The 25,437-nt window shown below is 42.9% G+C and overlaps 1 protein-coding gene across 7 annotated transcripts in view; it reads left to right on the top strand.

Moving 5' to 3' along the window:
- The window catches only part of rft1 (RFT1 homolog), a 112,053-nt gene that overhangs the window by 38,628 nt on the left and 47,988 nt on the right, over positions 1–25,437 (top strand). For 6 of the 7 annotated variants that reach the window (XR_011962005.1, XM_072581694.1, XM_072581695.1 and 3 more), the window contains 3 exons: positions 9,097–9,192; positions 13,217–13,351; positions 19,407–19,485. Coding sequence is in view for 6 of the 7 variants with exons in the window: in XM_072581694.1 (XP_072437795.1) it covers positions 9,097–9,192; positions 13,217–13,351; positions 19,407–19,485 (310 nt within the window). In the remaining variant the exon portion in view is untranslated. The remainder of the gene's footprint in view (positions 1–9,096; positions 9,193–13,216; positions 13,352–19,406; positions 19,486–25,437) is intronic. The other variant, XM_072581696.1, reaches the window with a different exon arrangement.

Raw genomic sequence — 25,437 nt, 5'->3', positions numbered from 1 at the left:
TCTAAGCTCCCCTTTTGCAAGTTACAATTGAATCTACTTTGCATTCCAGATTACAACGATTTAGTGTTTTTTCAGGTGTAGTGTATCCTGATGTTTATTCAGATGTATCCTGGTGCCGTGTATCTTAGTGTTTTTCCAGATGCACGTAGGCCGATGTTATCGGGTGTTTTCCGGGTGCCGTGTATCCGAATGTTCTTCTGGGTGCAGTGTATCCAGGTGTTTTTCTGGTTGTGGTGTATATCCTGATGTTTTTCCGGTGCATTTGTGTATAGTGTACTTGGGTGTTTTCCTGGTTGTGAAACATCTGGGTGTTTGTCCAAATATATTTCCAGTTGTGGTGCATCTGGTGTTTATTTAGGTGTGGTCTGTCTGGTTTTGGTGTATCCGGATGTTTTTCCAGGTGCAGTATATCTGAGCGCTTTTCTGGGTGCGATGTATCCAGATTTTTCCGAGTGCAGTCTATCTATGTGTTGAGTGTTCTTCCAGTTGTGGTGCCTCTGGGTGTTTTTCTGGGTGCAATGTATCCAGGTGCAGTGTATCTGGATGTGGAGTATCCAGTTGTTTTTCTTGGGGGTGGGGGGGGGGGGGAGGTGTGTCTGGGTGTTTTCCATTTGAGGTGTATTGGTTGTTTTTCCATGTGTTTTTTCTCGTTTGGTGTGTTTTTCCGGGTGTGGTGTATCCATCTATTAAGAACATAGAACATTACAGCTCAGTACAGACCTTTCGGCTTTTGGTGTTGCGTCAATCTGTGGAACCAAACTGAAGCTTATCTATCCTACACTATTCCATTTTCATCCACATGTTTTTCCATTTGCAATGTATCCTTGTTATGGACTATGCCAGACCCCGTCAAAACATTTCAAAAAAAGTAGCCCGGACCCTAACTTTGGTAGTTGTTTTAAGCAAGTGTGTAGTGGAGATTCCAAGGGTAATGCAGCTGCCCCAATCTTAACTTAATGATGCTGTTCTAAATACTTACAACAATCCCATAAACAGCCCTTGGCAAAAAAGATAAAATCAAAGACCGTGTCTTACAGGAGAGAATCCAGAGAGAGGGAGGATCAGCATGGACTTGCTTCTTTGGGTCCAGCAGTTTCAAAACTGACTGACTGCTTTCAGTGAACAGCCACACTGCTCAAACCAAACCAGAGAAAAGTTGAGCTGGGAGAAAGGCCACTCCCCTTTCATTGCACAAGTGTTTTTTTTAAGAAACTTGAAAGCATTCTGAAGTAGTTAAACCCAGACTTTCAGAATCGCTGTTTTTACGACCTCTGTGAAGAAAAAGCCAAGGACAGCATAACCTTGTTAAAGGCATTGTCATATCCGGATGTTTTTCTGGGTGCAGAATACCTGGATGTTCTTCTGTTTTGGATGTATCCGGAAGCTTTCCGGATGTGATGTATCCAAGTGTTACTTTGGGTGTAGTATGCCTGCATGTTTTTCCTTATGCAGTGTATCTGGATGCTCTTCCAGGTGCAATGTATCTGGGTCCTTTTCTGATTGTTGTGTATTCAGATGTTTTTCTGGGTGTAGAGTGTCTGGTTGTTTTTCTGTTTTGGGTGTATCCGGAAGTTTTTCCGGTTGCGGTGTATCCACGTGTTATTCTAGGTGCAATTTGTCTGCGTGTTTTTCATGATGTGGTCTACCTGGATGCTTTTCCGGGTGCGGTGTATCACTTTGCGCTTCTCAGGTTTGAATGTTTTTGTTCCAGTTTCTGGCTCCCTCTAGTGATGCAGCTGTTTCACATTATCTCTGCTCCAAAATGCAAGAATAAAAGAACTAGAGTCAGCCATTCAGCCCTTTAAACCTGCCCCACCATTCAATAACATCATGTTGATACCTGGGACAGATCAGCTATCTTTGTAGTGCCAGGTACTTATCATTCTCAACTTCTTCATATTTGAAATATCTATCTCCCTCCTTTTGAAGTACTTTTTGTGATCTTGCCTCAGCAACTCTCTGGAGTAGAGAATTCTTGAAATTCACTACCCTTTGAGAGAATAAATTCACTTGCATTTCAATTTTTAATCAGTGCCTTTTTATTCTGTAACTATCTCCCTGAATTAGAGACTTCCCCATGAGTGAAAATATCTTCTCAACATCTACCCCAACAAGCCCATTCTTCTAATCTCTACTGAAAAAGATCTAACCTGTTCAAGGTGTTCTTGATGTCAAACTCTTCATCCTAGGAGTCAGTCTTGTGAATCTTGTTTGAATCTCTTGTGGCCCCCGCACTCCCTGGAAACGGTGCCAATATATCCTTTATCAAATATATGGACCAAAACTCTACACACTTTTCCAGGAGCTATCTAATTAATTTTTATATACTTTCCCTGTATTTTTGATTGTAGACTTAAATGGGAAAAGATAAGGGTTGTTGAAAATTCCTGATCTCTTTTGATAAGATCCCCCCCCATGAGAGACTGCTATCAAAGGTAAGATCCAATGGGATTCATATTTTGCAATTTGGATCCACGTTTGGCTTAGTGGCAGGAGGCAGAGGGTGATGAGTGAGGGGTGTTTTTCTAACCGGAAGTCTGTGTCCAGTATTGTGTGTAAAATTGTGAAATGGTAAAATAGGGAAAACATTGTGTGGCCCTTTTAAAAGATGGTGTCATATCCTATGCTTAGAGATTCAAAAAGAATGTCTGTGAGTTTGCAGATGCACAGAGCACCTGAATTGAAACTTTTGTATCAAAAGGCTATACTGTTAGCAGGCAAAGCAGCATTTTTATCAAGACAACAGTCTTTTCAAATTTAGCCAATCAATTTAAATCAGGTCCTTAGCTAACAAAAACTTGTTAAATTTAAATGTGATAATTTTGACAATCTAAGACCAACCTGATTATAAAAATATTGATAGGACATCAAGCTTATAAAAGATGAGGGCATTTGGAAAATTGGGTAGAGCCAACCACCATCTTCTAAGAGAAAGCAGCTCTCCGCTCTTAGAGAAAACATCATCTCTTTAACACAGTACCACAGCATGCCATCTAAAATCCTGACAGAAGAATCTACAGAGAGAACCCTCCTGACAGAAGGATCATCGGGGAAGACTCATAAGGTTCTGGAAGATATAACCTGGCTGTAATTTCAAGAGACTAAGCTCTATTGTTTTGTTACATAAGTGGGACTTGTACTTATTGGAACATCATACCATTAGAATCTTGCGTTAGTTGGGAATGGTTAATAGTTAGAGGGGAATTGTTTGGACTGTTAATAGTTTAGTTATTTTGTACACTGTTAGATATAGAAATAAATTGTTACTTGTTGATTACAAAGTGAGTGTCAGGGTTTGTTTTATTTAACCACTAGAAGTTGCTGAAGAAAATGGATTACACCCATTCTCACACGTCTTTTCAACAGATTATAAAGTGAGGTGCTCCTCTCTGGTTTTTTTTTGGTTTTGGTTACTAGAGGGTGGTCAACTTCTGATTTATAACAGTTGTCCCACAAGGGTCAGTATTGGGGTCTTTGCTGTTTGTGGTGAATATATAAATGATTTAGATTTGAATGTAGGAGGGTTCAGCAGTAACTTCGCAAGTGATACACAAATTAATGGGTGGGTAAATAGTGAGGAGGATATAAATGGCTGGTCAGGTGGGCAGATCAGTGGCAAATGGAATTCAATCCAGATAAATGTGAGATGATGCACTTGGGCAGGACAAACAAGGTAAGGGAATACATAACAAACAGTAGGAACCTGGGAAGCATAGCGGATCAGAGGGACAGATCAGACATTCTTGGTGTGCATGTCCACAGGTCTTTTAAGGTATTAGGACAGAGGATAAAATGGTTATTAAGACATATGGTATACTTTATTAGTTGAGACGTAGAATTTAAGAGCGGGGAGATTATACTGGTAATATATAGAATGTTACTTAGTCTATAGCTAGAATATTGTATTTAATTCTGGAATCCACATTTTAGGAGGGCTGTGATAGCATTGGAGAGGTTGCAGAGGAAGTTTACCAGGATATTGACTGAGCTGGAGAGTTTGTATGAAGAGAGATTGGACAGGCTGAGGTTGTTTTCCTTGGAGAAGAGGAGATTGAGGTGAGGGGGGGGGGGTGGGGGAGGTCTGCTTGTATCAAGTTATGAAGGACATAGACAGACTCGGCAAGATGGCGGCAATTCTGTAGAACTGCTATGGACAGCTCTGCCCAATAGCCAAGGCATACTGGTTTTTTTTTTGCCATCCCTGGCCAACTTATGTGGTGGAATTATTAGTTTAAAACCTTACAGAACTCATATTTGTTAATATTTGGGAGGGGGAAGGATGTTAAAGGGAAAAGGAGCAAGCAAACAACAGCACGGAGGACACTCCTCTGCAGCACCAGGCATACCAGAGACTGCAGCAGCAGCAGCCTCTCCTGAACCCCCCCGGGCACCTGACAGATTTACTGGAATTGGTTGCGGCGATGGAGAGACTTACCTTGAAGGTTGCAGCCGCAATTGAGGAAATCCGTGGGGACATTCGTGCCCAGGTTCAACCTATCGCATCCATGCTGTAGAAGCATGAGCAGCAGATCCAGGGCCTCGGGTAGCAGTTGGAGGAGATGGAGGGTCGAACCAAGGCCTCGGAAGCTGCGATGGAGTCCTCATCCAATCGGATCCAGGTGCTGGAGCGAGAGGTGCGGGCCTTGCGAGAACATATCGACAACCTTGAAGATCAAGGTTGGAGGATAAATCTCCAAATTGTCGGGCTCCCTGAAGGTGAGCAGCCAGTCAGCTTCTTTGAAAGCTGGCTGCCAAAGCTTTTGGGCCTTCATGTCGAGTCTAGCAGGCTTCAGATTGACAGAGCTTATCGGGTTACAGTGCACAGGTCAGGCCCAGTGCAGTGCCTCCGCTCGGTCCTCGTCCACTTCCATTCATATAAGGACAAGCAAAAAGTCATAGAAGCTTCCAGATCCCTGGGAAAAGATCCACAAGCACTGCTGTACAAGGGGTCAAAAATCATGTTTTTTCAGGATTTCTCTGCAGCTGTAATTCAAAAGAGAAAGTCCTTCGATGAAGTTAAAAAGAGGCTGAAGAACCTGGGCATCCAGTACTTCATGAGATACCCCGCAGTATTTCGTTTCAGTCACGAGGACTCAGTTTATAATTTGACTCAACGGATAAAGCTAAAAACTTTGTGGACACTTTAAAATAGACAGATTGGCCTGAAGAATATGGCTAATGTTTGTTCTCTTTTCTATCTTTCCCCATGTTTTCCCTTCCTTTTGTTTTATTCCTTTCTTTCTCTCTAGTAATTTCTTTTTTGCAAAGAGGGGAGAAGACTTTGGAATATGTTGTTCCTGTTTTTTTCAATAACTGGATTTTCTGATGGGAAATTTTGTGGATGTTCTTTGTTGTCTCTCCCCCTTTTTTGTTTGTTTGTTCTGCTTCTCTTTTGGTTACAAGTAATGGTGATATGAAGCCAGGGATGGGTGGAGAACTCATCCTGACTTTGTCTTTTTTTCTGTTGATTTAAGGATCATCTCCTTGTTTTTTTTTCTGGCCTTAGGCTGGGGCACAATCCGGGTTTGAAGCAGCTGTGAAGGAGGGGATGGGTAGGGTGAGTGTCTTCTATGGGCAGGGGGAAGATCTTCCTTTCGAGGTTTTAGAGTTAGTTTACTTTTGTAGTTTTTTGGTAGTAATAGTTGTGTATAGTTATGATAGATTAATTTTTGTATATATAGTTTTTCGATTCTGAGTCTTTATTTACTTATGCTTGACACTTTGTAAGCAGGGTTCTCCATCCAAGGAGTTCAAGGATGTCTGAAAGGGGAGATGGCTAAGTGTCTTATTAAAAGGTGCACCTGGAACATTAAGGGAAGTAATTCGACTGTTAAAAGGAAAAAAGTGCTTTCTAGACTTAAGAGGGAAAAGGTTGATATCGCTTTGTTGCAGGAAACCCATCTTGATGATGGGAACACCTGAAATTACAACAGAGGGGTTATGACCAGGTATTCTTTTCATCCTTTACTACTAAAAGTAGGGGAGTGGCAGTACTTATCTAGATAAATCTTCCGTTCATGTTATTAGAGCAGGTGAAAGATGAGCAGGGACGGTTTGTGATACTTAAAGCCATGATACATTGGGTGGAATATGGCATTTTAAACGTCTACCGTCCTCCGGCGCATTCCCTCAAATGTTTGATTAGTGCTTTCTCTAAGTTGTGTGCTTTTGGAACTCGGCACATTATTATAGAGGGGATTTTAATTGTCTTTTGGATCCGACAGTGGACAGGATGCCTTGTGGGCACCCAACTATTTCTTCGCAGGCCAAGCAGGTGGTTGACTTATGCGAAGAGTTGGGGCTGGTGGATATTTGAAGATGTCTTCACCTTACCGGTAGAGACTTCACCTTTTTCTCAAACTCGCATAAATGTCACACGAGGATTGACCTCTTTCTGGCTCCCTCAGCCCTTCTGGATTCGATTATGGATTGTAAAATTGGGAATATAGCTATCTCTGATCACGTGGCCGTATATTTGAGGTTAAGGCCAAGAGTGAAGGGCTAGGTTTGCGGCACTGGCGTTTGGACCCTTTTCTCCTTAAGGATTCCAAATTTGTGGAATATAATTTGAAGGAGTTTCAGGAATTCTTGACTATCAACTCAGGCACAGCTGGTAGTCTGTCTATGCCAAGGGAGACTGCTAAGGCCTTTGCTAAGGGCTTAACTATTTCCTATTTGGCTAGCTGGAAACGACAGAAGGAGGAACAGCAGCGTCTATTTGAGATGCGGTTGAAAGTGGCTGAGGCGGCACATTTTGCGTGGCCTTCGGTGACTAAACTACAGCATATCACGGCCCTCCAGGCTGCCTTGAATTCAATATTGACACAAAACACAAAGAAAGAACTTGCTTTTGCTAGACAAAGGCTGTTCGAATACGGGGATAGGCCAGGGAAGTATTTAGTGTACCTGACTTGGAAAAAGCGTGCTCCCCAATCCATTACTGCAATCAGAGACAGCACCGGGATCCTTGCATACGATGCTAAAAAGATTAATGAGATTTTTTGGAGCTTTTACTCTAAATTGTATCGGTCTGAAGGTTGCGAAGACAAGAGGGCTAAAATGGAGGCCTTTTTTAAGAACCTGGACCTCCCGGGGTAACCTTGGAACAGGTTAATGCCCCCTTGACAGTTCAGAAATACAGGAGGTCGCTAGGCAACTTCACAGTGGGAAAGCGCCTGGCCCTGATGGTCTCCCGGGTGAGTTTTATAAGGAGTTTATAGGGATTCTGTCAGGGCCGATGTTGGAGATGTACAATCACTCCTATATGCATGAATGCCTACCACCATCTTTGAGAGAAGCTCATATTTCCTTAATTCTTAAGAAGAGGAAGGTTCCTGAGGATTGTGCCTCATACAGGCCCATCTCTCTATTAAATTCAGATTTCAAGATTCTGTCCAAGATCCTGGCACTGAGATTGGAAAGGGTGTTGCCCCATATTATTAAAGTGGACCAGGCAGGCTTTATAAGGGAACATAGGTCCTCTAATAATATTAGAAGGTTGCTGAATGTGGTCTAAGTTTGTCAGCAACGATTGATTCAGGGGTTGGTGATTTCCTTAGATGCAGAGAAAGCATTTGGCTGGGTGGAATGGCCGTATCTTTTTTATGACTTAGAACAGTTTGGGTTGGGTGAAGTCTTTGCTAGGTGGGTTTTATATTGCCACCCTGTGGCCGCGGTCATCACTAACGGGATGAAGTCTGGGAATTTTAGGATTGTTAGGGGTAGTCAGCAAGGCTGCCCCCTCTCCACGTTGTTGATTATGTTGGTGATAGAGCCGCTGGCAGAGGCCATTCGTCAGAACGTCCACATAACCGCTTCGGAAATGGGATTGAGGACATACAAGATTACGCTGTATGTTGATGATGTCTTTCTGTTTTTATCGAACCCGATGACCTCTGTACCCCATTTGATACAATGTCAATTCATTTGGGGCTATTTCAGGATATAAGATTAACTTTGCAAAATCAGAGGCTATGCCTTTGGGGAACCTTAAGGATGTGCCAGAAGTTTGGGCGGTACGGTGGCACAGTGGTTAGCACTGCTGCCTCACAGCGCTAGAGACCCAGGTTCAATTCCTGCCTCAGGCAACTGACTGTGTGGAGTTTGCACATTCTCCCCGTGTCTGCGTGGGTTTCCTCCAGGTGTTCCGGTTTCCTCCCACAGTCCAAAGATGTGCAGGTCAGGTGAATTGGCCATGCTAAATTGCCCGTGGTGTTAGGTTAAAGGGGTAAATGTAGGGGTATGGGTGGGTTGCGCTTCGGCGGGTTGGTGTGGACTTGTTGGGCCGAAGGGCCTGTTTCCACACTGTAAGTAATCCAATCTAATCTAATCTAATCAAGTTGAAGGTGGCCCTACATTCTCTTTTAAGTGGTCACGAGCAGGGTTCCGATACCTAGACATTTTTATTACCCCCAAGTTTGATCTGTTATTTCGGACTAACTTTGCTCACTTGCTCGAAGATATTTGAGATGGGAGGCTCTTCCAATTTCATGGCTGGGCCGAATAAGTCTCATTAAGATGAATGTTCTGCCTTGTTTGCTTTATCCCAAGTGTATGCTCTCTATAATGTTTCTCAGGTCAATGCTGTGGAAGGTTATGGGATGGTTTGGTTCCTTTGTCTGGCATTGTGGGTGGCCCCTCATCAACCTTACTAAATTGCAGTAGCCTCAAGGAGGGGGAGGAGTTGATTTCCCAGACATCAGAAGGTATCAATTGAGTTCCCTGCTGTCCTCGATCCAAACTCAATATGGCTGGATATTGAGGCTTCCCAAGCAAAGTACCCTCTTATTAACCTGTTGTTCGTGGAAAGATGAGGACAGTTATCGACCACTGCCATAACCCCATTGTCATTAGTACAGTCAGGGCTTGGAGGGCGATGCGTCAGAGTAAAGGTTGTTTATCCAAGACTTCGCCACTTACACCTGTAGTTGGCATGCCAGGATTCCACTAGGGATGATGGACTCAGAGTTCAAACTATGGGCAGCAAGAGGAGTTCCTAGTTTGGGAGACTTGTTTGAGGGGGAGGTAATGATGTCTTTTGAGCAACTGAGCTGTAAATATGGGTTACCCAGCAGAGATCTCTTCCGTTTTTTTCAGGTTAGGGATTTCATCCAGAAGAAGACTACGCTTCTCGCTAAGCCCAATAAGCCAGATACAGAGAGAATGTTGCTACGTTCCACAAGCACCCTTTCGGTTAGTGCCCCCTATCGCCTGCTGGGTGGCAGGCCCTGGCAGGATATTAACCGGTTATGTGAGGTCTGGAAGCAAGAGCTAGGAGTGCAGATCTCTTCTGAAACATGGGAGAACATATGGGGGAATACTCGAAAGGTCTCAATCTGTAACAGGACATGCACTACGCAGTTAAAAGTTCTGCACAGGGCTCATCTGGCACTGGACCGTCTGGCGAAGTTTAAAAAAGGGGCATCTTCAGTGTGCCCCAAATGTAAAATAAGTGTAGGTACTCTTACCCATTGCTTCTGGACATGCCATAGGCTCCGTGTTTATTGGAGTGCTGTGACGGAAGAGATAGGGAGGATATTGTCGACTGAAGTCAAAGTAGACCTGATATCTCTCCTCTTAGGTCTACTGAATTTACCAACTTTAGACGGGCATGGGAAGAAACTATTTAATATTCTTGCATACTGTGCACGGAAGAATATTCTGATGAATTGGGTGTCTGAGAACCCGCTGGGCTTGCTGGGATGGCAGAAATTAATTATGGAGCACATTCCCTTGGACCTTTTTACAAACGTGGTGCACCACACAACAGACCATTTTTATAAGACATGGCAGCCCTACTTGAGTTATTTGGAAATAGATTTGTCAGTTGTCTGAACTAGGGCATTTGTTTAACCAAGATGGTTAGATTTGTCAAGTCCTGGGCCCCGAAGGGGGCCTCCTGAGTTAATACGGGTGTATATACAATGCTCCTGTTCCTTTATTTGGGAGCTTTGAACCTAGCGCAGCTGTTCTGTACTTTGTGGGTTTTTTTCAGTTTTGTTTGTTCGTTTTTTTTGGTGTTGCTTTGCACAGTGTTAGGGTTTGTTTTGTATTAGAGGGTAGGTTAATAGTTAGGAGACAGTGATTGTATTGTAATTTGTGTTTTTTTTCTTTTTATTATATTTATATTTGTTATTGTATTTTTCAATAATTTTATATGTTTGTAAAGTTAAAAAAAATTTGCTAATAAATATAGTTACAAAAAAAAAGAAGGGTAGATAGAACATTTTGATCTTGAAGGAAGGGAATCAATGACCTGGGGAATAGATTTAAGATAAAGGGCAGGAGGTTTAGAGAAGATGTGAGGAAAAACATTTTCACCCAGAGGGTGGTTGGAATCTGAAACTCACTGCCTATAAGGACGGAAGAGGCAGAAACCTTCATTACATTGAAGAAGTATTTAGGTGTGCACTTGAGATGCCAAGGCGTCCAAGACCACGAGTCAAGAGCTGGAAAACGGGATTAGAATAGTGAGCTGGTTGTTTTGGTCTGGAATGGATGGGGCCTTTTCTCTGTACTATGGCTTTCTGTGACTCTTTGAAAACCAGTAACCTGACACTCATTGTAAGTTCTGTTGCTAAGGAGCTGGAGCCAAGAGTTGTGTACAAATGGAGATTCAGCAGGCAGCAAATAGCTGGTTGGTCTGTGCACCAATGACCAGTTGCTGATAACTAAGGCCTTCCGCTTGCCAACAGCTCTATCATTTGCTCTCCGGTAGTTGGACACCTTAGTGCTGTAAATGGGGTAGGGAGAAGCTGTCAGATCCCTACAAGCTCAGGAGCTGCTTATTTCTCCGTTTTGTGGAATAATTCAATGTCATAAATTGCTTTAATTTACATAATTTACGATCATTTATCCTTGGCAAGTGGACATTTGTTGATTCTCCGCTTTAATGCAACTGAGTACCTGACAAGAATCTGATGCTTTGGCAACTGCTAAAACTGCTTGACTGTCATCCTCATTCCAGTTTTACTATAAGGCTAACCCTGCAGTGATGCTCTGAGTCACACTTTCAGCCATTTGAGCCAGTCCCTGGGCACTGGATGGTGATACTGGGTGGATGTGGGACATGTGCTGGGTTAAAGCGAGAACAGCCTGATTATTGGGTGGGGTGAGTGGTGGTGGTGGTGGTGAATGGCTGGGGGAAGCAGAGGTGCCAGGGAGAACAGGTCCTATCTTTGATTTATTTATAGAACAGGATAGACAGGATAGATCGAGTGAATCCTTAGAGTATAAAGAAAGTAGGGGTATACTTCAGAGGGAGATCAGGAGGGCAAAACGGGGACATGAGATAGCTTTGGCAAATAGAATTAAGGAGAATCCAAAGGGTTTTTACAAATATATTCAGGACAAAAAGGTAACTAGGGAGAGAATAGGGCCCCTCAAAGATCAGCAAGGTGGCCTTTGTGTGGAGCCACAGAAAATGGGGGAGATACTAAATGGATATTTTGCATCAGTATTTACTGTGGGAAAGGATATGGAAGATATAGACTGTAGGGAAATAGATGGTGACATCTTGCAAAATGTCCAGATTACAGAGGAGGAAGCGCTAGATGCCTTGAAATGGTCGAAGGTGGATAAATCCCCCAGGACCTGATCAGGTGTAACTGAGAACTCTGTGGGAAGCTAGAGAAGTGATTGCTGGGCCTCTTGCTGAGATATTTGTATCATCGATAGTCACAGGTGAGGTGCCGGAAGACTGGAGGTTGGCAAACGTGGTGCCACTGTTTAAGAAGGGTGGTAAGGACAATCCAGGGAACTATAGACCAGTGAGCCTGACCTCGGTGGTGGGCAGGTTGTTGGAGGGAATCCTGAGGGACAGGATGTACATGTATTTGGAAAGGCAAGGACTGATTCAGGATAGTCAACATGACTTTATGCGTGGGAAATCATGTCTCACAAACCTGATTGAGTTTTTTGAAGAAGTAACAAAGAAGATTGATGAGGGCAGAGCAGTAGATGTGATCTACATGGACTTCAGTAAGGCGTTTGACATGGTTCCCCATGGGAGACTGATTAGCAGGGTTAGATCTCATGGAATACAGGGAGAACTAGCCATTTGGATACAGAACTGGCTCAAAGGTAAAAGACAGAGGGTGGTGGTGGAGGGTTGTTTTTCAGACTGGAGGCCTGTGACCAGTGGAGTGCCACAAGGATTGGTGCTGGGACCTCTACTTTTTGTCATTTACATAAATTATTTGGTTGCGAGCATAAGAAGAGGTACAGTTAGTAAGTTTGCAAATGACACCAAAGTTGGAGGTGTAGTGGACAGTGAAGAGGGTTACCTCAGATTACAACAGGCTCTTTTGACCAATGGGCCAGTGGGCTGAGAAGTGGCAGATGGAGTTTAATTCAGATAAATGCAAGGTGCTGCATTTTTGGAAAGCAAATCTTAGCAGGACTTATACACTTAATAGTTAGGTCCTAGGGAGTGTTGCTGAACAAAGAGACCTTGGAGTGCAGGTTCATAGCTCCTTGAAAGTGGAGTCGCAGGTAAGTAGGATAGTGAAGAAGGTGTTTGGTATGCTTTCCTTTATTGGTCAGAGTATTGAGTACAGGAGTTGGGAGGTCATGTTGTGGCTGTACAGGACATTGGTTAGGCCACTGTTGGAATATTGCGTGCAATTCTGGTCTCCTTCCTATCGGAAAGATGTTGTGAAACTTGAAAGGGTTCAGAAAAGATTTACAAGGATGTTGCCAGGGTTGGAGGATTTGAGCTATAGGGAGAGGTTGAACGGGCTTGGGGCTGTTTTCCCTGGAGCGTTGGAGGTTGAAGGGTGACCTTATACAGGTTTACAAGACTCTGAGGGGCATGGATAGAATAAATAGACAAAGTCTTTTCCCTGAGGTCGGGGAGTCCAGAACTAGAGGGCATAGGTTTAGGGTGAGAGGGGAAAGATATAAAAAAGATCTAAGGGTCAACTTTTTCACGCAGAGGGTGGTACGTGTATGGAATGAGCTGCCAGAGGAAGTTGTGGAGGCTGGTACAATTGCAACATTTAAGAGACATTTGGATGGGTATATGAATAGGAAGGGTTTGGAGGTATATGGGCTGGGTGCTGGCAGGTGGGACTAGATTGGGTTGGGATATCTTGTCGGCATGGACGGGTTGGACCGAAGGGTCTGTTTTCATGCTGTACATCTCTATGACTCTATAACTGTGCTGCCATAATCTCTGTAAACTGATGTTAATCTGACTGTTTCCTTTCTCTGACAGCTGCTTTACTCAGGTTGCCTCCTTACTTGTTACGTGCTGTATTTTATGAAGTATATTGGTTCACAGGAAGCACAAAGAAAATCCTTCCCTCTCTCCACAGTAAGCGACGTTTTGCCTAAATATCATTGTAATCAGGTAAGTGACCTGCTCCTTAATCACTGCTTGTTAATACCACACCCACCACAATCCACTGACTGTTCCCCTCCCTCACCCTCACTGCCCTCTCTCTCATCCTTACTTCCCCACACTTATCCCCACTGCCTCCTCCCTCACCTTCACTGCCCCCACTGTCACCTTTACTGTCCCTTGCTCACTGTTCACTGCTCCCTCCCTCACCGTTCATTGGATTAAGATCTCAGCTAATAGCAATATTGGACAAGTCTGACCTAAGAATGATACCTGAATTGATATGCCATATATGTTTTTTGTGATTGTCTCGTATATTGCTATTACAATATATTCCAATTATAAGTCAGAAAGATCAGATTAGAACAATTTTTTTCAATCTATTTTTCAATGCCATCCATTACAGAGACCCCAGTCCGGAGGAATTATACTCTGGGGTGCAGGCTCGAGGGACCAAACAGTCTACTCCTGTTCCTATTGTCCATCTGTTTTGGATCTGGTATTGGGTATTGAGATGGACTTACAATATAATGTTAGGGTAAATGATTCCCAAGGAAGCACGGACTATAACATGACAGAATTTAGCTTTGCATTTGGGAGGGTAGGACTTAGATTGAAGATAATTGTGCTAATTTTAAGTAAGGCAATTAGAAGGGAATGGAACATTCTGGGAAAGGAGTTTAGCAGCAAAGACACTTGAGGAACAATGTCAGATAGTGAAGAAAATAGCTCATGGCTCACAGCAAAGATATCTCCCAGTGAGGAAGAGGAATTCTAGGAAGTCAACAATGGTTAACAAGAAAAGTTAAAGGTAGCATCAAATTGAAAGGAATGAAATACAGCGGGGCAACGATTAGCGTTATGTCAGAAGATTTAAAAAGTTTTAAAAACGAACAAAAGATCACAAAAAAAAGGAAGAGGAAGAAAATAAACTTTGAGGTAAACTTGCAAATAACATCACGGCGGACAACAAAAGCTCCTTTTAAATGTATAAAAAGAAAGAGAGAAGCCAAAGTGAGCATGGATCCCTTGGAGAAGGAGACTAGAGAAACAATAATGGGAATGCAGGAAATGGCACAGGAGTTAAAATAATAATTTGCATCAGTCTTCACAATAGAAAAAACCCATAACATTCCAAAGTTTGTAAATAATCAGGGGGAAAAAGGAGGAGTGGAAATAAATACAATAACTATCACGGGGAAAGAAGTATGAGCAAAACTGACGGGGCTAAAGACTGATAAATCCCCTGGACCTGATGAGATGCAGCCCCAGACATTAAAGGAAGTAGCAACAGAGATATTTGATGCACTGGTAGTAATCTTCCAGGAATCCTTAGATTCTCAAAAGGTCCCAGAGGAAAACTGTCAATGTTACACCTTTTATTGAAAAAGGGGAAGGAGACAAAAAAAGGTGACCATAAACCAGCTAGCTTAACATTTGTTATTGGGAAAATGTCTGTTATACAGAATGTAAAAGAACAGCTTTTAGAAAAACTTGTAATCAGAATGAGTCCGCATGGCTTCATGAAGGGGAAATCATTCCTGACAAATATACTGGAATGTTTTAAGGATGTAACCAACAAGATGGATAAAACGCTGCTCACAGTGTTGGTATATGCATGGGTAGAGGACTGACTAACTAATGGAAGACAGAGAGTTGGGATATGGTGGACATTTTCAGAACAGCAACTTATAACTACGCTATAGAATTTGGTGCTGAGACCTCAATTATTTATGATACATAGTAGTGACTTGGATGAGAAAAGTGAATGTACTATAGCCAAGTTGCAGATGACACAAAATAGTTGGTAAGACAATGGCAAAGATGACATGAAAAGGGATGTAGACAAGTTAAGTGAGTGGGCAGAAACTTGGCAGGTGGTATATAATTTGGGTAAACGTGAGGTAATGCATTTTGGCAGGAAGAATAGAGGAGCTGAAAATTATTTAAATGAAGAAAGACTGCAAAAGCTACAGAACAGAGGAATTTGGTAGTCCTTGTCCATGAATCTCAAAAAGCACCCAAGTTAAACAGGAAACCAAATGGAACGTTGGCTTTTATTTCAAAGGGGATGAAGTATAGAAGTAGGAAGATTTTGCTAAAACTATACGAGGCACTAGTCAGACCACATCTGGAATACTGTAATCAATTTTGGACCCCATATCTAAGGAAAGATGCGAGCCTTGGAGGCAGTCCAGAGAATGTTCACTAGGCTGATACCAGGTGTGGAGGGACTGATACCAGTGGTCGGGGGAGTCGTTGGGTAGGGGGTTATGAGTCAGTGGAATTCTTTACTGTAAAGGGCTGTTGAAATTGGGTCATTAAGATTATTCAACATGAAAATAGACAGATTTTTAATCACTAAGCAATCAAGGGTTATGGCTAAAAGGCAGGGATGTGGAGTCCAGGGCTATCAGATCAGCCATAACCTCATTGAACAGCAGAACACACTCGATGGACTCGATGGCCTGTTTACACTCTGAGATCTTATGGTCTTAGGAATGAGTAGCATGAACCTTCTCTGAACTGCTTCTAAAGCAATTATATCTTTTTCAAATAATGAGTCCAAAATTGTATCCAGGATTCCAGCTGGGTACTTACTTAAGACCCTGTACAGCTACAGCAAAAACACTTTTTATACTTGATTGCACTTAACAATAGATGATAACTTTTCATTTGTCTTCCTAACCTCTTGCTGGATCTCAATACTAACCTTCTGCCATGCATCAGGTCAACCAGATTTACATGAGACTTACAATCTCTCTCCATTTAAGTAACATACAGCGTTTTCAATTTTACCTGCCAAAGTGGACAACTTTATATTTTTTCACATTGTACTACTTCTGCCAAATTTTTCCTCAATCTATTAATCCATTTACATCCTTTTGCAGACTCCCTCTCCTCTCTTGACAACTTACTTGCCTATTTATCTTGATGTCATTGGAAGAATTTGCTACCACGCTTTTGGTCCTTCATCCAAATCATTGATATAGATTGTGATTAGTGCAGTCATATCTACAGGTTTTGCTTTATCTACATTGCTTTTTACTTTTGTAAAAATTTTAGTAACATAATTTTCCTTTAACTAAGCCCTTGTTAGGTCTGCTGTTGCATTACTATTTTCTAGGTTTAATGCTCTAACTTCCTTAACAATGGATTCTGGAACTTTCAGAATGACAGATGTTAGGATAACTGGCCTATACTTTTGGTCTTCATTCTTTCCTAAACAAAAATATTAAATTGACAGGTAAACAGGGTGGTCAAGAAGGCATTTTGCATGCTTGCCATCATCAGTCAGTGCACAGAGTATAGGTGTTGGGACATCATGTTGCAGTTGTACCAGACATTAAGAAGACCACTTTTGGAGTACTGCATACAATTCTGGTTAGAAGGATATTATTAAATTGGAGAGGGTGTAGAAAATATTTACGAGGATGTTACCAAGACCGGAGGGTTTGAGTTAGAAGAAGAGGGTGGATAGTCTATGACTTTTTTCCCTGAAGCATAGGAGGTTGAGGGGGACTGTATAAAGGTTTATAAAATCATGAATAGCAAAGGTGTTTTCCCTAGGGTAGGGGAATTCAAAATGAGGGGGCATAGGTTTAAGGTGAGAGGGGTAAGATTTAAAAAGGACCTGAAGGGCAACTTCTTCACACAGAGGGTGTTGCATATATGGAATAAGCTGCCAGAGGAAGTGGTAGATGCAGATATGATTACAATAGTTAAAAGACATTTGGACATGTATATGGATAAGAAAGGTTTAGAGAAATATGGGCTAAGGCAGGCAAGTGGGACTAGTTTTGCTTAGGAAACTTGATTGGCATGGAGTAGTTGGACCAAAGGGACTGTTTCTATGTAGTATGACACTATCTTCCAAAATAGTGAAATTCATCTTAGCACAGGCTGTAATGTTCTTAGCAGAGGCACTCAGGCACTTGAACAAACAGCTCTGCCAACCATTCAACCTAAACTTTGGGTCCGTAACATGGATGACACCTTTGTCATCACTAAACGAAACAAGTTAGAGGAAATCTTCAAGACCATCAATAATCCCCTTACTGGCATAAAATTCACTAAAGAGGACGATAACAACAGCAAACTGCCATTCCTAGATGTTGCAGTAGAGCAAACAGCCAATGGGGAACTTCAAGCTAGTGTCTACAGGAAAACAACACAAAGGTCCAAATACTGAACTACAAAAGAAATCCAGCATCCACAAATGAAGCTGCATTAGAACATTGTTTTTTAGATAAGCCACCACACATTGTAGCACAGAGGAACTACGAAGAGCAGAAAATCACCTATACAGTGTATTCAAAAAGAACAGGTACCCAACGAACACAGTCCTCTGATTTCTCGGCAACAAACCAAACAAGCAGACAAAACACGTCCAGAAATCCTAGCCGCTCCCCCCTCTATATCAAAGACATCTCGGAAATGACTGCCAGACTACTTAGACCTTTTGGCATCATGGTAGCCCACAAACCCACCAACACACTAAAACAGCAGCTACTGAACTTGAAGGACCCTTTACAGACATGCAAAACTAATGTCATTTACAAAATACCTTGCAAGAACTGTAACAAACACTACATTGGACAAACAGTCAGAAAACCAGCCACCAGGATACATGACCATCAACTAGCCACAAAAAGACATGACCCACTCTCACTAGTATCTTTAGATACAGATGAGGAAGGACACCATTTCGACTGGGACAACACATCCACCCTAGGACAAGCCAAATAGAGAGACACGTGACAATTCCTAGAAGCATGGCATTCCAACTAGAATTCAACAAACGTGTTGACTAGGATCCCATTTACTACCTGCATCATAGGAAATGTCACCAATCCAAGGAAACTTAAACACACAAATGAAAAGTTGGCCATGCCACCAGTGCTTCATCTGGAGGCTCATTGCTGGCGTTACCTATTATAGTGACAAAACGTCTAAAACTGAACCTTCCAACTGAGCGAGCAAACTTACATCCAAAACCTCAACCTGAGCTACTAATCTTCTCAAAACTTGCATGAGCAATTTATCATTAAGAATGTAACTTTAGCAGAGCACAGACAGACCACAAGGCAAACTAATTAACATGTATGATTAAACCTGATCTTGTTGAATACAAACCCACACTAATACACTGACAGACACACACAGTTAAGGATTAAATTTAAAAAGAAAATGCAAGCATTGTAATTTGTCAGTTTGATAACAATCTCAATGATGAATACTAGGTCTTCATGAAATCCTTTTCATGAGCGTTGTATTACAGGCATGTGGTAGTGTACATTTTGCTTGAAATCTAAACTTGCTCATCAATGCAAACCACTTAAGCAGATTGCAGGCGACTTTTATTTATTTCTTATGACTGGATTCTTTTCTGGGAACTTCAGTAAGTTGATAACTGAGAGCAAAACCAAAACACCTGGCCATGTCCAGCAGCTTCCAAAGCAAAGACTGCCTTCTGCCCAGAACCCTGTCAAAGCCAGTTCATTGTTTGTTTTCTCTTTCTTTTTTGTGTGATTGGCTAGCCAGCACTGATCCTTCCTTGATTAACCAGGTGCCAGTCCCTGAACCTAAAAACATCTTAGTGCCAAATTGATGACACTGTTCTTAGAGCAGTAATTAACATGCATATCTTTCCAGGCCAGTTCCCAACAACAAACATCAATTGTTTGTTTTTTTTAAAGCAAGCTGCTGTTCAAAGTTCAATTCTCAACTTCAACTCTCAGTTCCAAGCCAAAAATGAAGAAAATAAAACAAAGATAGTGACGATCTCAACATTAGCTTTGGTTTCTCAAATATATTTAAATTACTGTGAAAGATACAATTTGGAACAGGCAAGAGGGAAAGGAGCTGTATCACCCTGTTGTCCCCAATTTAGCCATACTAATAACAGTGAACAATTTTATTTGTAGCCATTCAGATTGTAAACTTGCTTAGTGACATAAATGTATGGGCTTCATATCTGATTTTATTGAAAGTAATTTTAAATACTTGTGTGTTTTAAATGCCGATGTAGGGTATATTCCTGCTAATCAATTTTATTTTTCAGCCTATCATCGATCTGAGATTGGCTGTTCTTACTTGGAGCTTCTACAAACAATCTTTTCTGAAGCAGATCCTGACAGAAGGTGTGAGTAGGTTACAGACACTGATCAAATGACTTTAAACACGTTTGTCTCCCAAGATGAAGCTTTAGATTTTTTTTCTGTATATGTCTCACCATCTTTACATACTCTATCTGCTTGTGCAGAAATGTATTTATGTGTCAGAATGGCAGTATTTTCAGACATTGAATAATATTTTGTGTCTGCCTTCACAATAGAAGCCACAAATTACATATCAAAAATAGACGTTATCCAACTTAGAGTGAGAAATGTAATGTTCTTAATGCTAGTAGAGAAAGTTTATTAGAGTAACTTAGTCATAGAGACATTTATGGCAAAAAGGGAAGTCATTTGGCCCATTGAGTGTGCCAATTCCCCACAGAGCAATTTGATCAGTCCTACTACTTGCTTTCTAAGTTTATTTTATTCAAATATCCATCCAATTTCCTTTAGAAATTATTGTTTGGCCTGCATTTCTATCTCCATCATTGGCAGTAGGTTCCAGGTTATAACAATTCAATTTAGCACAGGAACAGACCCTTCAACCCACCAGGCCTGCACCAGTTCCAATACTTATTTAGACCTGCCAATTATTCCGCATGCAATAAGTTTCTATCCTTTTGTTCACCTCCTGTTCAGTGTCTGTCATGATACGCTAATGTACCTGCTTCCACTACCTCCACTGGCAGTGCGTTCCAGACACCCATCAACCTCTGTGTGAAATATTTGCCTGCACTTCTTCCTTAAACATTTCCTCTCTCACCTTGACAAAGTCTCTGACTATCTACTCTGTCTATACCTTTCATAATTTTAGACCCATATCAGATCTCCCCTCAGCGTCTATCTTTCCAGTGAAAACTATCCGTGTTTATCCAACCTGTGCTCATAACTAAAACTCTCCAGACCAGGCAACATCCTGGTAAACCTTCTCTGCACCATCTCCAAAGCATCCACGTCTTTCTGATAGTGTGGCGACCAGAATTGCGCTTTGGTATTCCAAACTTGGCCCAACTAAAGTTTTATACTGCTGAAACATAACTTGCCAACATTTATATTTGATGCCCAGGCTGATGAATACGGGTATGCTGTCTGCCTTCTTGACCATCTTATCCACCTAATTACTACTCTGTGTATAAAACAAAATATTCTTCTAAATGTTCCAGGATATGCACGCTTCAGACAGGACAGGGAGGAAAGTAAAAGAGGGGGTGGAGTTGCATTGCTGGTCAGGATGATACACAGCTGTGCTAAAGGAGGATACTTGGCGGTCTTGGGTAGTAAGGCATTATGGGTGGAGCTGAGAAATAAGATAGGTGCAGTTACATTGTTGGGGCTGTATTACAGACCTCCCAACAGTGAGTGTGAGGTAGAAGAACAAATAGGTAAACAGATCATGAATAGATGTAGAAGCAATAGGGTAGTGGTGATGGGAGATTTTAATTTTCCCAACATTAACTAGGATATACTTCGTGTCAGCGGTCTGGATGGAGTAGAATTTGTACAAAGTGTCCAGGAGAGTTTCCTAGAGCAGTATGTCAATAGTCCAACGAGGGAAGGGGCCATATTGGACCTGGTACTGGGGAACAAGCCAGGACAACTGGTGGAAGTTACGGCGGGGGATTTCTTTGGGAACAGTGACCACAATTCTGTAAGTTTTAGAATACTCGTAGATAAAGAAGAGAGTGGTCCTCAGGGAAGAGTACTAAACTGGGCCAAAGCCAATTATATCAAAATTAGGCAGGAGCTGGGAAATGTGGATTGGACACAGCTAATTGATGGGAAGTCCACATTTGAGATGTGGGAGGTTCTCAAGTTTAGGTTAACGGTAGTGCAGGATAGGCATGTCACGTTGAAGGCAAAGGATAGAAAGGGCAAGATTCGTGAACCGGATGACAGGAGAAATTGTATGACTAGCCAAGAGGAAAAAGGAAGCATACATAAGGTCTAGACAGCTACGAACAGAACGGGCCCTGGAGGAATATTGGAAGAGTAGGACATGTCTTAAACAAAGAATCAAGTGGGCTAAAAGGGGTCATGAAATAGCTTTAGCGAGCAGAATTAAGGAAAATCCCAAAGCATTCTATTCTTCTATAAGAAACAAGCAGGTAACTAGAGAAAGGATTGTTCAACTAAAAGATAATGAAGGAAGGCTGTGTGCCAAACCTAACAGAATGGTTGAGATTCTGAATGATTACTTTGCATCAGTGTTCACTGAGGAAAGGAACATGATGAATCTTGAGATTAGAGATAGAAGTTTGATTAGTCTGGATCACGTTGGCATAAGTAGGGAAGGTGTGTTGGGTAGGCTAGAAGTTATTAAGTTGGACAAATCCCCAGGACGGGATGGGATCTATTCCAGGTTGCTGAGGGAGGCGAGAGAGGAAATAGCTGGGGCCCTGACAGGTATCTTTGTGGCATTCTTAAATACAGGTGAGGTGCCGGAGGACTGGAGGGTAGCTTATGTTGTCCCCCTGTACAAGAAGAGTAGTAGGGATATTCTGGATAACTACAGACCAATGAGCCTCACGTCAGTGGTGGGGAAGTTGCTGGAGAGGGTATTAAGAGATGGGATCTATTTATGTTTAGAAAAGAATGAGCTTATCAGTATAGGCAACATGGTTTTGTGCGGGAGAGATCATGCCTTACCAACTCAATAGAGTTCTTCGAGGAAGTGACCAAGTTGTTAGATGAAGGAAGGGCTGTTGATGTCATATGCATGGACTTTAGTAAGGCGTTTGACAAGGTTGCCTTAGTAAGGTTTGATAAGGTAGACGAATGGAGAAAGTGAAGTCACATGGTGTGCAGGGTGTTCTAGCTGGGTGGTTAAAGAATTGTTTGAGCAACAGGAGATGGAGAGTAGTAGTTGAAGGGAGTTTCTCGAAATGGAGAAAGGTGACCAGTGGTGTTCCACAGGGGTCAGTATTGGGGCCACTGTTGTTTGTAATATACATAAATGATCTAGAAGACGGCTGTTGATATGATCAGCAAGTTTGCAAGTGACACAAAGATTGGTGGAGTAGCAGAAAGCATAAGGGACTGTCCGAGAATGCAGGAGGATATAGATAGACTGGAGAGTTGGGCGGAAAAGTGGCAGATGGATTTCAATCCAGACAAATGTAAGGTGATGCACATTTAGGCAAGTCTAATTCTAGAGCGAATTATTCCTGAAGCAGGGCTTATGCCCGAAATGTCGATTCTCCTGCTCCTTGGATGCTGCCTGACCTGCTGCGCTTTTCCAGCAACACGTTTTTCAGCTCTGATCTCCAGCATCTGCAGTCCTCACTTTCTCCAATGAATGGAAGAGCCTTGGGAAAAGTTGATGGGTAGAGAGATCTGGGAGTGCAAGTCCATTGTACCCTGAAGGTTGCTGCATAGCTGGATAGAGTGGTCAAGAAGGCATATAGCATGCTTGCCTTCATTGGACGGGGTATCGGGTATCAAATATAAGAGCTGGCAGGTCATGTAAAAATTGTACAAGACATTGGTTCGGCCGCATTTAGAATACTGTGTACAGTTCTGGTCGCCACATTACCAAAAGGATGTAGATGCTTTGGAGAGGGTGCAGAGAAGGTTTACAAGGATGTTGCCTGGTATGGAAGGTGCTAGCTATGAAGAGAGGTTGAGTAGGTTAAGTTTATTTTCATTAGAAAAAAGGAGATTTGAGGTGGGGCCCAATCGAGGTTTACAAAATCATGAAGGGTATAGACACGGTGGATAGAGATAAGCTTCTTCCCAGGATGAAGGATTCAATAAGGAGAGGTCACGCTTTCAAGGTGAGAGGTGGAAAGTTTAAGGGGGATACACACAGCAAGTACTTCACACAGAGGCTTGTGGGCGTTTGGAACCTGTTGCCAGCAGAGGTGGTAGAGGCAGGCACGGTAGATTCATTTAGAATGCGTCTGGATAGATGCATGAGTAGGTGGGGAGCAGAGGGTTACAAATGTTTAGGAATTGACCGACAGGTGTAGACAGTACATTTGGATGTGCTCAGGCTTTGCGGGCTGAAGGGCCTGTTTCTGGGCTGTAAATTTTCTTTGTTCTCTTTGTTTTTTGTTCCTTCATCCTCCGCTACTTAATGTTCTAGCTAACATCTCTGGAACTAATCAGATAAACTTCCTCTGTGCCCTCTCAAGGATCCTCACATCCTTTCTAAAATGTGGTAACTGTAACAGGATGTAATACTCTGGGTGTGCTCTGGTTAGCATAGATATACTTCTTTTGTACTCAGCCTCTATTCATGAAGCCAACGATTCCATATGCTGTGCTGACCACTCTCAATATGTCCTGCCACCTTCAAAGATTAATACAAATCCACCCTCCGGTCCCTGTCCCTGAACAATCTGCAGAATTATGCTATTAAGTCTATATTGCCTCTCCCTATTCCATATGCCAAAATGCATTATCCTCTCACTTCTGTGTATTGAATTACATCTACCAATTGCAATCCATTTTGGTAGCTTGTCTCCCCTCCTCCTAGGTAAAAACAATGACTGCAGATGCTGGAAACCAGATTCTGGATTAGTGGTGCTGGAAGAGCACAGCAGTTCAGGCAGCATCCAAGGAACAGTAAAATCGACGTTTCGGGCAAAAGCCCTTCATCAGGAATAAAGGCTGAGAGCCTGAAGGGTGGAAAGATAAGCTCGAGGATGGTGGGTGTGGGGATAAAGCAGCATAGAATACAATAGGTGAGTGGGAGAGGGGATGAAGGTGATGGGGCGGGGGGTAGGGTGGAGTGGATATGTGGAAAAGAAGATAGGCAGGTAGGACAAGTCACGGGGACAGTGCTAAGCTGGAAGTTTGGGACCGGGGTTAGGTGGGGGAAGGGGAAATGAGGAAACTGTTGAAGTCCACATTGATGCCCTGAGGTTGAAGTATTCCGAGGCGGAAGATGAGACATTCTTCCTCCAGGCATCTGGTGGTGAGGGAGCAGCGGTGAAGGAGGCCGAGGACCGCCATGTCCTTGGCAGAGTGGGAGGGAAAGTTGAAATGTTGGGCCACAGGGCGGTGTGGTTGATTGGTGCGGGTGTCCCGGAGATGTTAGTGGGCGGCACGGTGGCACAATGGTTAGCACTATTGCCTCACAGCGCCAGAGACCCAGGTTCAATTCCCGCCTCAGGCGACTGACTGTGTGGCGTTTGCACGTTCTCCCCGTGTCTGCGTGGGTTTCCTCCGGGTGCTCCGGTTTCCTCCCACAGTCCAAAGATGTGCAGGTCAGGTGTATTGGCCATGCTAAATTGCCTGTAGTGTTAGGTAAGGGGTAAATGTAGGGGCATGGGTGGGTTGCGCTTCAGCGGGTCGGTGTGGACTTGTTGGGCCGAAGGGCCTGTTTCCACACTGTAATGTAATCTAATCTAATGTTCCCTAAAGCACTCTGCTAGGATGCATCCAGTCTCCCCAATGTAGAGGAGACCGCATTGGGAGCAACGGATACAATAAATGATATTGGTGGATGTGCAGGTAAAACTTTGATGGATGTGGAAGACTCCTTTAGGGCCTTGGATGAAGGTGAGAGAGGCAGTGTGGGCGCAGGTTTTGCAGTTCCTGCAGTGACAGGGGAAGGTGCCAGGATGGGAGGGTGGGTTGAACATCTCCAGGACACCTGCACCAATCAACCCCACCGCCCTGTGGCCCAACATTTCAACTCTCCCTCCCACTCTGCTGAGGATATGGAGGTCCTGGGCCTCCTTCACCGCCGCTCCCTCACCACCAGACGCCTGGAGGAAGAATGCCTCATCTTCCGCCTTGGAACACTTCAATCCCAGGGCATCAATGTGGACTTCAGCAGTTTCCTCATTTCCCCTTCCCCCACCTAACCCCAGTCTCAAACTTCCAGCTCAGCACTGACCCCGTGATTGTCCAGACTTGTCCTACCTGCCTATCTCCTTTTCCACCTATCCACTCCACCCTCTCCTCCCTGACCTATCACCTTCATCCCCTCCCCCACTCACCTATTGTACTCTATGCTACTTTCTCCCC

This window comes from Chiloscyllium punctatum, chromosome 12, assembly GCF_047496795.1.
Source record: "Chiloscyllium punctatum isolate Juve2018m chromosome 12, sChiPun1.3, whole genome shotgun sequence".
NCBI classification, from domain to species: Eukaryota; Metazoa; Chordata; class Chondrichthyes; order Orectolobiformes; family Hemiscylliidae; genus Chiloscyllium; species Chiloscyllium punctatum.
The sequence above is the reverse complement of the archived record's forward strand: the minus strand, read 5'-3'. Positions and strand labels throughout refer to the sequence as shown.